The sequence below is a fragment of the Mytilus californianus genome, unplaced genomic scaffold, assembly GCF_021869535.1.
Source record: "Mytilus californianus isolate M0D057914Y unplaced genomic scaffold, xbMytCali1.0.p SCAF_7, whole genome shotgun sequence".
Classification (NCBI taxonomy): Eukaryota; Metazoa; Mollusca; class Bivalvia; order Mytilida; family Mytilidae; genus Mytilus; species Mytilus californianus.
The window spans coordinates 97,435,733-97,450,553 of NW_026262723.1; the positions used below are offsets into that span (position 1 = coordinate 97,435,733).

The 14,821-nt window shown below is 33.1% G+C and overlaps 1 protein-coding gene across 3 annotated transcripts in view; it reads left to right on the forward strand.

Annotated features, from left to right (window-relative positions):
* LOC127708807 (ankyrin repeat domain-containing protein 17-like) overlaps positions 1-14,821 on the forward strand; it is a 46,864-nt gene that overhangs the window by 19,178 nt on the left and 12,865 nt on the right. For all 3 annotated transcript variants that reach the window (XM_052213930.1, XM_052213929.1, XM_052213931.1), the window contains exons 15-26: positions 614-1,528; positions 2,237-3,052; positions 3,455-3,600; positions 4,266-4,408; positions 4,731-4,836; positions 5,197-5,304; positions 5,780-5,955; positions 6,342-6,403; positions 6,893-7,089; positions 7,721-7,938; positions 13,125-13,531; positions 13,794-13,902. In XM_052213930.1, coding sequence (XP_052069890.1) covers positions 614-1,528; positions 2,237-3,052; positions 3,455-3,600; positions 4,266-4,408; positions 4,731-4,836; positions 5,197-5,304; positions 5,780-5,955; positions 6,342-6,403; positions 6,893-7,089; positions 7,721-7,938; positions 13,125-13,531; positions 13,794-13,902 — 3,403 coding nt within the window. The remainder of the gene's footprint in view (positions 1-613; positions 1,529-2,236; positions 3,053-3,454; positions 3,601-4,265; positions 4,409-4,730; positions 4,837-5,196; positions 5,305-5,779; positions 5,956-6,341; positions 6,404-6,892; positions 7,090-7,720; positions 7,939-13,124; positions 13,532-13,793; positions 13,903-14,821) is intronic.

The following is a 14,821-nucleotide window of genomic DNA, read 5'->3' on the forward strand; positions in this document are numbered from 1 at the left end:
AATCTCTAAATAGATTTAAGAAATTGTAAATGAATTATAAATATGATTGATCTTAAATAATTTACAGTAATGGATATTAAAAAAGAATGAAATCCTTCCTTTATAAATTCTTAATTTCAATAATTAACAAGTCGCAACATGAAGAATCCTTTGTCGAGTTGTAGAACAAAATTTTTTTCCCTTTTCAATATAAGAATAAGGAGATGTGGTATGCTTGCCAATGAGACAACCATCCATGAGAGCCCAAATGACAAAGATAAAAACAAAAGAAATGACTAGATACTGTCAGAATCCCAAAATCTAAACAGTTAAACCAGTCATGGACTTCACTTTATACTTTGTTTTGCAAATTCAACCAATATCTTATGAATGCTACAAACAGACAAAAAAAAAATTATGATGAAGCATCAGTGTTTAAAATTAATCCATAAATACTTGGCGTAGTTAATGAAACAATGAGGAATCCCCTTTTCTCATTATTTGCTCCCTTGTCTATTACTTCTGGAAAACAAAACTTTGTATTAACTCACAGCTGTTTATAATGATAAAGATAACAATTATAGGCACTTATTTCGCATACTGATTCTAAAATGAGTTGTGAATATTTTTACAGGTACTCAAAATCTGTCAAAGAAACCACTAGAGAAGGAATTTAATATTGCTGCTAGAAATAATGAGCCACAAATTCTGAAAAACATGCAGAACTCAATCAAGCGAAGTCATAATAACAACAACGGAGGAGGAAAAGTTAGTAAACCATCAAGTAACACAACAGCTACCCTATCCACAACTGTAGAAAATGTAGCCTCTAATCTAGAACAAGAACCAGAAAATATGGAGTCTGACCATACGGTTGATGTCAAGGCCACTGAGAGATTAGAGGCTATTATTAATAATGTGATGGCCAATGAATTGGATAATTCAGCATCAACCAGAGAAGAACAGATTTTAAGGAAACAGCAGATTTTACAAGAGTTACAGAAGGTTGAAAAAGAGTTGCAGGAGAAGGCTCAAGCTCAGTTGATACTTAGTGCTCACCATCAGCTAGAACAACAGCAACAACAACAGCAGTTACACCAAGTCTTACAGCAGGGTGCAAAGGCATTACAGAACAAACTTGATGCTCAGGTTAAACGTAAACAGGATGAATTAACCTCGCCTGATGATCTCACCTTGGAGGAACTGTGTATTGAATCATCTGTAGATCCAGAACCATCAAATGATCTGGACAAACAAATTAGCAATATTTTGACAACAGATGGTTCAACTGCAGTAGGACAAATTGTCTTTCCAAATATACCTTATGACGGGGTTATACCTGTGACATCTAGTCAGCAAATGGAAGAAGGAAGTCAGGCAATGGATAATAAGGAATTGTGGGCAAGAAATAATGGAAATACACCCAAACGTAATGTAAACAAAGTAACCAGGACATCTCGAAACAATCAGATTGTAACCTCCACCACTTCTACAGTGACCACATCTTCATCAATTGTAAATGGTATCTTAACACCAGACCAAGAAAATGGTAAGTTTATCTCTTTATGTAGATAACCAATACATTTTCTAGAAAAAAAGAAAGAAAAGCAATAAATATGAAAATAACACAATAAATTTGGTGCATCTGAAGCTCAATTTTCCTTCATCAGAAACACTCATTAGAAAATTTGAAATCCAAGGAATAAAGTATTTCTTTTGCTTGATTGGTAGAATGGTTCATATTGTTTTAGGTGTGCTTGGTTTAATCTACAGTGTTACATTAGAAGGAAAATTATGCTTTTTATGCCCCACCTACGATAGTGGTAGGGGCATTATGTTTTCTGGTCTCTGCGTCTGTTCGTTCGTCCGTCCGTTGTCCTGTCCTGCTTAAGGTTAAAGATTTTGGTCAAGGTAGTTTTTGATGAAGTTGAAGTCAAATCAACTTGAAGCTTAGTACAAATGTTCCCTATGATATCATCTTTCTAATTTTAATGCCAAATTAGAGTTTTGACCCCAATTTCACGGTGCACTGAACATAGAAAATGATAGTGCGTGTTGGGCATCTGTGTACTTTGGACACATTCTTATTTGTTTCAGTCATAAGGTAATTCTTTGCAGTTTTAGATATATATAGTGATAGGTTTTGGAGCAAAATAAACAACACGTTGACTGAACCATGTTCTGCATTCAACCATCAAGTATTAATAAGATGGGAGTTGACCAGTTGACTTAACAATTTATATATTTCTATTTTCAGCAATTGCACAAGGTATACCACAAATTGCAAATCCTGGATCATTGACTCTTGCTGCCTATAAACAACAGATTCAAACTTTATCAGTAAGGCAACAACAACAGCAACAACAAATACAGGTTCAACAACAACAAACTCAGACTATTCAGTTCCCACAACTAACCCTTACACCAGAACAACAAGAACAACTACTTCAGATGTTATCACAACCAAACTTTGCTGCCCAGCAACAGTTAGCATCCCAGCACATTCCTATTGCAGGGCAACAAATTGTTCAGCAACAAACCATTGGACAACAAATCAGTCAACTTCAACCGTATATACAGCAGCAGCTGCAACAACAACCTCAGACTGTTCAAGCACTGCCACAGGCGTTTATACCACAACCCTTGATCCAACCTCACCTGATATCCCCGCAACAGTTGTCTCAACAACAGCAGCAACAGTTACTGCAGCAACAACAACAGGCACAACTCCTCCAACAACAGCTCCAGCAACAGATTAAACAGCCACCACCTGTACCACCAGCAACCATGCCCAAAAACCAACGACCAAAGCGTCATCTTTATAACAACCAGACAGTACCAGGCATGCAAGGTCTAGAGACAATAACTCCTCCACCTTCCACTCCTCTTACACCCAATCCTTCACCAGCTTCTCCACAGAGCATTTCACCACTCTGTGCTCCAGTAGACTTGGATTCTCAGACAGAGAGCAATCATGATACAGCTTTAACTCTGGCCTGTCATGGAGGTCATGCTGAACTGGTCAGTTTGTTATTGTCCAAAGGAGCTGACATAGAACATCGGGACAAGAAAGGTGAGCAGTAAACAAATTTTCTTTTTTGGAAAAATATTTGCACATGGGAATGGTTTTAAAATAAAATTAGTCTCATGAAGGCATACGCTAGCATAAAAACATTGTAATCAGTTAAAAGCTGTTTACTGTGGATTCATTAGTTGGATACCAATTGAATTTCAAATTTGGTATCAGGTTGTATGCAGACTGGCAATCCACTAAATCACACATCCATAAAAGGCAATTTTTCACGAAAATAGATGAATCCACAGAACTTTGAATTTTAGGGAAACACATCAAAACCATTGATATAACCATAAAGTCGTTCTGGATCAATAAATAAATTTCCTGTCATTGAACCTGGTGTAAAGGGAAAAAAATCCAGTTGACATTAATCATTTGTAAATGTTATATCTGTTTCAGGATTTACACCATTGATACTAGCTGCTACAGCAGGACATGTAGATGTTGTGGAAATTTTATTGGATCATGGTGCTGACATGGAAGCACAGTCAGAAAGAACAAAAGATACACCATTGTCTCTAGCTTGTTCTGGAGGACGGTTTGAGGTAAATGCACAGAATCGGACTTTATGACAAAAGTCTTAATTTTACATTTAGGCTAAATAATATTTTGAAGCAAATAAAGAACCCCAAGTTTTATGCCTTAAGATATTTTGAATTTTAGAAATATAAAATTAGCAATCTGCTGATGCATTTTAATAATTTATTTAAATAAAGATGGCACCAAGATTTGTATGTTTACTAGCAATGTGCATTTTACTATCCATGTCCTTATACTGAAAAACCTAAAGGGATTTAAGTTGACATTTTGAATAGTTTTTCAGTATAAGGACATGGATAGTTAACTGCACATTGGTAGTTAACATACAAATCTTGGTGCCATCTTTGATAATTTGATACATATAGACAGGAAATATGAAAAACAAATCAGAATAATGATTACAAAAATATATATCTGCTAACCGATTCACGGTGGCCATAATCTGTTAAATTGAATGAGAATGCTTTCAAGGAATTTTAACTTCTAAATGTACTGAGCACCATGGAAATAAAAATAAAGGGATCAAGAACCTAGCAAGGAAATGGTCAAATTTGATGAAGAAAATGTTGTGATGAATGTATTCAAAAACTTGTAATGCCAAAATTGAAAATTACTAACTCAGACTTGAGTATCAGTAGAATTGGGAATTATTCTAAATCTATTTGCACAGGTTGTTGAGTTACTTTTAAGTCGTGGGGCTAATAAGGAGCACAGAAATGTATCTGACTACACTCCACTTAGTCTAGCTGCCTCTGGAGGATATGTAAACATCATCAAACTCTTACTGTCTCATGGTGCCGAAATCAACTCCAGGTAAGATTTGTGTTCAATTGACTATGTGGCTTGCAATTAGAAAATTATGAATTGTTTTGAATATGTAAAAATCAATCTTCTTGTGTATTTGTACAATAACAAAGTTGAAAAATAAACGAAATCTACTTTCTTCTTTGCACCTTAATTTTCTTTTTAACTTCTCAATTGAATATTAGACACAAAACTGTCAGCTTGATAAATGTTTAGAGGGAATGTTAATTTGACCATTTTTAACCAAAATCAGATTTTCATTTTTCGTAAATAAAATTAATGATCTTTCTTTTGAATTCACACAAATCAAGTATATAATTCTATTTCAAAGGACTGGCAGTAAATTGGGCATTTCACCTTTGATGTTGGCTGCAATGAATGGGCATACAGCAGCTGTGAAGCTTCTACTTGATATGGGCAGTGATATTAATGCACAGGTAATTCATTTTGAACACAATATTTATTTAATGTATTTCAAAGGTAATTGTGTCTGGTAATCTGAAATCACACTTGAAAAATCATAAAAAATAGCAGTAATATGACAGAATTTTATATCAAACTTTTGAAAAGGGCTATTCCAGAAACAGATGTAAAATGGCTGGGGTATTGTTGAAAATGTAAATTATACCCCACCATTCATAGAAATGTAAATAATTCTAGACAATTTCATGCAGATTTTTAGAAACCTGAGAATTCCATAAATCAAGCACAAAAATAATATTCTATAGAAAAAAATATAAATACAGTAGTACTGTAAAACTATCCTACATGTTTATGTACCTTCCATCAATTTTCAGATTGAGACTAATAGAAATACAGCTTTGACTTTAGCATGCTTTCAAGGTCGTCATGAAGTTGTGAGTTTACTTGTGGACCGAAAAGCAAACATTGAACATAGAGCGAAGGTGAGTGATTTTCTTAGGTACTTTTATTAGGTTTAAGTAGTAGTCATATTTTTATTTGAACAAATGTACAATTATAAATTAAAATTTATTTATGTTATGAATAGGTCAATTGTATAAAGGGGGGGGGGGGGGGGGGGGGGTATTGAGTTTGAAAAGGGGTTTGTCTGAACAACATAAATTTACAGTTAGGAAAATAATCAGTAATTCATTAGGTGATGGATTTTGGGATCCTTAAAAAAGGATTCACAAATATTGGCTCAAATTGACCTTTATTATTATTTTTATTGAGTTCTTATATTCGTGTTGGAAGAAAACAAATTGTGGAAAAAAATTATACTGCCACAGTTCAATCTTTTATAGGTTGCAAAATTAAAAAATTTCCTGTAAAGAATAATGATGGGGGAATTAGCTGTTGATATTATTGCAAAAAATCTTCATTTGTTTTTAGTATTGAAACAAATATGCTTAATTGTAGACTGGTTTGACACCATTGATGGAAGCAGCGTCAGGTGGTTATGTAGAAGTTGGGCGTGTTTTGTTAGACAAGGGAGCTGATGTCAATGCTCCACCTGTCCCATCATCAAGAGATACAGCATTAACCATTGCAGCTGATAAAGGACATTATAGATTTGTTGAATTACTTTTGTCAAGGTAAGGATTTTCATTGGATTAACTTAAGGGTAAATCATAAAATGAAAGGATTGCCATTGAGACAGCTACCCACAAAATAAAAAAAACAAGATGAAAGCAGGTGAAATTGGACATATGTTTACCAATCACTATTTAACAGTGGAAAGCTTTCTTGGCTTCAATTATTTAAGGGAATGATTGGTTATGCTTCAGTATACATGTTACCTCAATCAATTGCATGCACAGACCTGGTCTTGTTCAGTTTGAGATACCACAATGACTGTTTAAAACATTAGAGTTTTAGCGTTATTGTATTAAAGTTGAATTTGACAAAAAGATTGATTATGTGTAATTTATGTGGATTAAGATGAATTCCATTACATTATGAGAACATTATATGATTTCAGAAGTGCTCAAGTTGATGTTAAGAACAAGAAAGGCAATTCTCCACTGTGGTTAGCATGTAATGGTTAGTATTTGTAAACATTTAGTAGATCTAATCGGTTTCTTGTTATAGACTTAATAATTTTTTTGGCACACATTCATATTATTGTAACCCTTTTGATAATAAAGGGAAGCTCTTTAAATTCCTTGTTCTACAAAAAAGAGTGGTTGATAGTTATGACCTGTTTGTAAACCTCTTATCAGATTATTGTCACCTGCATAATACTATTGTCTCTAGTCTACCTGCAACCACAAGTGATAATTTAATCGATTTACCTATTTACTGCATAATAAGAGTTGACAACAATGAGTGGTAGGTTTAATTAATGAGCAAAAGCTCACAGTACATCTGGTTTTATTTGTTTATTAATTTTAATGATTCCAGCTAAAACCTATAAAAATGAGCAATGATAGTTAAGTTTGCAGACATAACCATTTAAAGTGCTTTGTAGAATTAAGTTACTAAATAAAATGTCAAGATGAAAAACTTAACAGAGAGAAATATTTATTTCAGGTGGACATTTAGATGTAGTACAGTTACTTGTTTCTGCCCATGCTGACATTGATAGTCAAGACAATAGAAAAGTATCATGTTTAATGGCAGCATTCAGGAAGGGGCATGTTAAGGTTGTCAAATGGATGGTTAAACATGTAAACCAGTTTCCATCAGATCAAGAATTATCTAGATACATTTCTACTGTTCAAGATAAAGTAAGTAAAACAATGTGTAGGTAACATATGAATTATATAAAACTTATTTAACTATTTTTATGTTAAACATTGTTTAATGGTGATCTTGATATAAACAGGGATGATTTTTATCAGTTATTTAACAGATTGCTTGAATGAATTTTTGTGCTTTTCTTCTCTGAATATCATGATATAGATTTAGTGTAATTATTTATCCTTTAAATGTTCATTCATTCCAAAAAAGAAGACTATTGTATATACTACTCTCCTAAGTTTAATTAATGATAAATGACATTCAAACATTAACATTGTGAATCTAATTTGGAACACACTTCCTGGGACTAGGATTGTTCAGTTTTCCGTTGGTCATGGTTTTCTCCTGGTACTCTGACTACCTCCACCATTAAAACTGGCTGCAATGATATAACCAATTGTGCTGAAACTGGTCTTAAACATTAATCAATTAATCAAATGTTGCAGATTTTAGGGATTTTTCAAAGATTTTCTCCTCAGAAAATACAGAACCAATTTAAAAAAACATTGACAATATTCATCATTACAGCTTCCAGATTATAGTTTGTTAATTATATTCTGGTGCATGTACCAACATGGCTGCCATGGCTAAACACTATTTGTTACAATAACATTTTAGGAATTGGCAAAGAAATGTCAGCAGTCAATGGAAATAATTGTAAGTGCTAAAGATCGCCAAGCTGCAGAGGCAAACAAGATAGCATCCATACTTTTGGAAGAACTAGACAAGGAAAGAGAATCACAGGAGAAAAAGAGAGCTGTTGCGGCTAAAAAAAGAGAAAAGAAAAGACAAAAGAAGAAGGAAAAACAAGAGAAAGAAAAAGATCCAACCACAAAGTAAGTTTGTACTTATTTCTCAATTTATTAACTTTTGTAATACTTTATGCCTTGTCAGGTCACATATGAAAATACATTGTTTTAAGGGATAGACTTCCTGGAGTGTTGGGGCTTCAGTGGCCGAGTGGTCTAACTAGTTAAACTTCTGCATCAGTAGCCTGTCAACACTGAGGTTTAGAGTTCGAGTCCTGCACATGGCAGGTGCGTTCAACTACAATCTTAATTGACTAGGACTATCAGTTTTCATTTTAAGGTCGATTGTACTTTCTAGGCATTTCGGCTTCCTCCACTAATTAAAACTGGTTGCCATTAAGGGCTAATCCATTAAAAAGGAGGTACTAGGGTCGGAAGGCAATTTTTAAGTACCCCCACGACCAAGAGGAATGTACCATGTATCTTAACACCAACCAACAGGAAGTCGTTTCATAATAATACAAGAACCAACTGGAATATATCTAACTTATTTTATTCTAATTTACCACAACCAAAGGAATTGTTATTTAAACATTATAGTTGCTGGACAATTTAGAGGGGTGGACAGGGTCAAGGAGCTACAATGTTTGGTTATTACTATGATATAAAGGGCTATTTGTGTATCTTTTTTTTTTATATTGTTCAATTCATACCCGAGTATACAATTAAAGTAATAGTTCAAATTCAAAGCTGTTTAAATGTATCATATCTAGTTGCACTATTATATTAGCTCTGTAAAAATAAAGTAAGAAACTTCCAGATTTTTACTGGCCGTTCAAAATTGAGAAGAAATGACCTCTTGGAATTGTAGATATATGTATACTCTATAAAAACATCTACATGTAATATCAACATTTATTAATGACAAAGAAAATTACTGTCACATTTCATTGGATTTTGACATGAAAATTTGTGAACTAAAAGTTATTTTGAGTTTCTGTATAAAATATTTCATGCTTTTTCTTTCTTTTCCATATATCTTTTGTTTTTCAATTCTAGTGTTTATATTTCATCATCATAGATGTATTTTGTCACCTGCCTGGAATTATTATTTTTTCTATTGTATTTGATCGGCAAACCCGGAATTACCCTTATCCGACCCCCGAATCTGATCGGGTATTGTAATCGTCTTCATTTCCGGTTTATGGCATCCATTGTTTTTATACGACCGCAAAAAAATTTTGTGGTCGTATATTGGTATGACGTTGGCGTCGTCGTCGTCCGAAGACACATTGGTTTTCGCACTCTAACTTTAGTTTAAGTGAATGGATCTTTTTGAAATTTGACCATAAGGTTAAATACCACAAAAGGAAGGTTGGGATTGATTTTGGGGGTTATGGTACCAACAGTTAAGGAATTAGGGGCCAAAAAGGGGCCAAAAATAAGCATTTTCTAGTTTCCAGACAATAACTGTGCAACAGTGTATGGATCTCTCTGAAATTATACTACAAGTTTCCATACCACAAAGGGATGGTTAGGATTTGCTTTGGGGGGGTTATGGCTCAAACCGTTTAGGAATTAAGGGCAAAAAAGGGGGAAAAACAAGGTTGTCCTGGTTAATGGACAAATACTTTAGTACAAAACATAATTTAAAGCAGTGTAAGGGAGATAAATCAAATACATCATTGAAATTATCTCCCTTACACTGCTTTTAAATTATGTATAAAGTAATGGTTAATGAACAATAAAGATAATTTAAAACAGTGTAAGGGAGGTAATCCAAATACAACGCTTTGGTTACTTCCCTTACACTGCTTTTAAATTATGTTTAAAGAAATGCATATTTATAAAGGAAGACCAGTAAAAATATCTGCAAATGTTGCATCTTTTTTTTTTACAAAAAAATCCATATAAAAGATTTGACACTATATTTTTAATTCTATTATAAAATAGATTAAGTTAGCACTATGGTAAATTTAAATGGGTAATTATGGTTGCCAACTCCATTGGAAATTTGAATTGAGATTATGACCATATCTTGAGGGAAAGAATTTTTTGGGGGAAAAAAGGTGGGGGGGGGGGGGGATAAAAAAAAATTGTGGGGGGTCAATTTTTTCTCATTTCAGATTTCAGAAATTAAAAAGAATTATTCTTCAAATATTATTTTTTTTTCAAATTTCAAATATTGAAAAATTTCAAGAAGTAATCTTTAATTGCACAGCATGGCGCATTAGATTTGTAAAATCTTTGATCACATTTATATATTTGTTATGCCGAATCTAACAGTGTATTTAGATTTTTAATTTTGGGTCCAGTTTTCAAATTGGTCTACATTAAGGTCCAAAGGGTCCAAAATTAAACTTTGTTTGAATTTAGCAAAAATTGAATATATGAGGTTCTTTGATATGCTGAATCTAAACATGTATTTAGATTTTTGATTTTTGGCCCTGTTTTCAAGTTGGTCCAAATTGGGGTCCAAAATTAAACTTTGTTTGATTTCAACAAAAATTGAATATATGGGGTTCTTTGATATGCTGAATCTAACCATGTATTTAGATTTTTTATTTGTGGGCCCTGCTATCAAATTGGTTCATATTGAGGTCAAAAGGGTCCAAAATTAAACTTTGTTTGATTTCATCTAAAATTGAATTATTGGGGTTCTTTGATATTCCAAATCTAACCGTGTATTTAGATTTTTAATTTTGGGTCCCGTTTTTTAATTTGGTCTACATTAAGGTCCAAAGGGTCCAAAATTAAACTTAGTTTGATTTTAACAAAAATTGAATTCTTGGGGTTCTTTGATATGCTGAATCTAAACATGTGTTTAGATTTTTGATTATTGGCCCAGTTTTCAAGTTGGTCCAAGATAGGGTCCAGTATTTAAACTTTGTTTGATTTCAACAAAAATTGAATATATGGGGTTCTTTGATATGCTGAATCTAAACATGTATTTAGATTTTTGATTATGGGCCCAGTTTTCAAGTTGGTCCAAATTGGGGTCCAAAATTAAACTTTGTTTGATTTCCACAAAAATTGAATATATGAGGTTCTTTGATATGCTGAATCTAACCATGTATTTAGATTTTTTATTTGTGGGACCCGCTATCAAATTGGTTCATATTGAGGTCAAAAGGGACCAAATTAAACTTTGTTTGATTTCATCAAAAATTGAATTATTGGGGTTCTTTGATATTCCAAATCTAACCGTGTATTTAGATTTTTAATTTTAAGTCCCGTCTTTTAAATTGGTCTACATTAAGGTCCAAAGGGTCCAAAATTAAACTTTGTTTGATTTTAGCAAAAATTGAATTCTTGGGGTTCTTTGATATGCTGAATCTAAACATGTGTTTAGATTTTTGATTATGGGCCCAGTTTTCAAGTTTGTCCAAGTTGGGGTCCAAAATTAAACTTTTTTTTATTTCAACAAAAATTCAATATATGGGGTTCTTTGATATGCTGAATCTAACCATGAATTTAGATTTTTTATTTGTGGGCCCCGCTATCAAATTGGTTCATATTGAGGTCAAAAGGGTCCAAAATTAAACTTTGTTTGATTTCATCAAAAATTGAATTCTTTGGATTCTTTGATATGCTGAATCTAACCATGTATTTTGATTTTTGGGCCCCGTCATCAAATTGGTCCACATTGAGGTCGAAAGGGTCCAAAATTAAACTTTGTTTGATTTCATCAAAAATTGAATTCTTTGGATTCTTTGATAAGCTGAATCTAACCATGTATTTTGATTTTTGGGCCCCGTCATCAAATTGGTTCATATTGAGGTCAAAAGGGTCCAAAATTAAAATTTGTTTGATTTCATCAAAAATTGAATTCTTTGGATTCTTTGATATGCTGAATCTAACCATGTATTTTGATTTTGGACATAATAGGTAAATTAAAAAAATTCAAGTTCTTAGACCACATTCTTTCTGTGTCAGAAACCTATGCTGTGTCAAATATTTAATAACAATCCAAATTCAGAGCTGTATCAAGCTTGAATGTTGTGTCCATACTTGCCCCAACTGTTCAGGGTTCGACCTCTGCGGTCGTATCAAGCTGCGCCCCAGCGAAGCATTTTATTCAATGTTGTTTTTGTCAGTCAGATATGATTTTACTCGTATTTACACATTACTTCTTGGCAATTTTCAGGATAAAGCTAGCGGTTGAACAAACTGAGCATCGCTGTCATAAATAATAAAGATAAAAATAAATTTTGAGATCGTTTTGAAGTTTTGGTCCCAAATTCATGAAATATTGAAAATTGGGAAAAACGTAGGGTGTTTGCCATTGCCAATAGGAATGGGTCCGGTATTTGGACCCTGTGGAATGCTAGAAAAATCCCTGGAGGGGTGTACGATCTCAATAGTAATATGGCTTTGAATTGACCATACTGATGGTTAAAAAGGTCGTCAAAGTTAATTTTTATTTTCTTTCAAATCGAAGGTCCGTTGGGCCTAGCTAGTAACCAAACGAAAGTCCGATTGCAATAGTGGAAGGTCGCAGATCTCGGACCAACGCTAATTTGAACATCCGAATATTATTTTCAATAGAATTTGACATCCTTCGCCATGTGCTTGTCATTAAACGGAAGTAACTCTTGCACTTCCGGAACTGGTACCATAGGTAGAATACAACGTTGCGCCTGTCGCTGCGCAAGTCGCGGGAACAGTTCTGTTTTCCAAAATATCACGATAAGAGCAGGAGACAAAAACAATCGGTTATATAAGTCCTTGCAAAAACAAATATTAATAAAAACGGAAAATAACACATTGAAACCGACAATCACGAAAAATGACTGTCAAAGAAGACCAACAACCAACAATACTTAGTTTCTCTAAACACCAAGGGCCACTGGCCATACACGCTTCAACACATCAACAACCAACGGGATTTTTTATAATTGCCATCCGACCCTGGTACATTCTTTTTAATGGAATAGCCCTAAATAGCTTACAGTGCTGAAAGTTGCATTAAACACCAAATAATCAATCAATCATTGAGCATTGACAGGAATGCAATTTTCTTCAGCTAACATTCTTTTTGAAAAAGAAATAAAAATAATGCCTATGCATACCAAAAAATATTTTGGGAGAAAGACACTTTTAATTCATTCATAATGAATATTTATTTATTTTGTTTAGGTGTTTTGGAAATGAAATTTAAAAAAAAAAATTTTATATACTCATTTATCTGATTTATGTAAGAAGTTAGCTCACTGTATTTAAACAATTTATAATGTTTGTTGAAATTAATTTATTGCAATTTTTGATTTTAGTAAAAGTTCATCTCCTGAGCCTGAAACAGATATTCAAGAAAAAGATGAGGTGATAGAAGACATAGAAGATCCGATACGGGTAGAACCACCAATGGCAACAGTCACATCAACTATTGGTATTACTTTACCAATTGGCAATGAACCCAAGTACACCAAAGCTGGCCGTAACAAGAACAACAGAGCAGAGACTACTGTAACAGCAACTGAGTCCAAGAAAAATAAGAAAAATAGAAGAGAGAAAGAGAAACCTTTGGATGTAGATGATCCGCCAGTCTCTATATGTTCTGTTACCACAGCAACAACCACAATACCAATTAAACAAACAACAACAAATAATAGTGATAATAACAACAAATTAAAGAGAAAGAAAGATCGATCAGATGTATCAATCAAATCAGCTTCTACTGGTTAGTTTGACTATGATTATACAATATGTTATATGCTAACTGATAAAATCTAAGAAATATATACTGCAGCTGTTTTTTTTCTTCCTTTTACTACTAGAATTTGGTATATTTAGAAATTGGTGTTATGAATTGAAAATGATGCTGTAAACTTATGCTTACAGTATTCAGATTTTTTTTTAATGAGACATCAATTGAATTGTACAGATATCCCATACATTAAGAGCAGAATACGTTTTATGAAATTTGTTTCTTCTTTTTCCAGGAATTGGTGATTTAGATGATTTTGGTACTCTTCCAGAAAAATTGAAGATTTCTGACAGGGAGGTTGAGAAGTTAAGGAAAAGTGTTGAGAAAACAAAAATATCTAAATTGTAAGTTTAAATAATTTTGAACATTGTTTTATTGAAAGATGAGCAAGTATTGTGTACTGAACAGGCAAAATATTATAATTATAATTTATAATTACTGTCCTTATGAATAATTGTTAGGTTGCATTCGTGTGGAAGATAGAACATGATACAGATTAATTTCAATAGATTCTTTATTATTAACATAAACGACATATACATCTTTAAATCTCATGTAACTGTTAGACTTTAAAAAAATTATTTCGAGAATTTGAGTTTTTCATTTAATCATGAACATAAATTAAAACTCAGCTTTATATAAAATAGGAGCAGTTAAATCCTGAACTCATAATTTCCCTGTGGTTCCATTAACCAAATTTGAACTCTAAATTGATTTCGTATTATTCCAATAAGCTGGATTTATTTAGTTGTACTGTTATTAGTCAGCCAAAAAAAAATTCTGCTGTAATGTAATATTGGTGTTGTCAGTTGCCAGTACGAGACACTTTTATGTCTCGCCTTGACGGAGTCAAAAAGCGAGACACAGGTATGATGTTTCGGCGGCGGCGTCAACAATGTATTAGTTTGTGATTAGGTCTAGTGGTAGGTCAATGATATTTGGTATGCAGTTGTATTAGCATTGACACATCTCATTTCCATGGAGATTATTTGGCCATGCCCCCTCAGTCATGGTCTATTGACTTTGAAAATTTTGTTTAGTTTACATGTATTAGATTGTGATTAGGTCTGTTCAAGGGGAACCATTAGTGGTTGACCAATGTTAATTGTTATGCAGTTGTATAAGCATTAGCACATCTCATTTCTATGTAGAATATTTGGCCCCACCCCCTCAGTCATGGTCTATTGACTTTGAAATTTTTGCTTAGTTTACATGTATTAGTTTGTGATTAGATCAGTTTAAGATGAACCGTTAATATTAAGT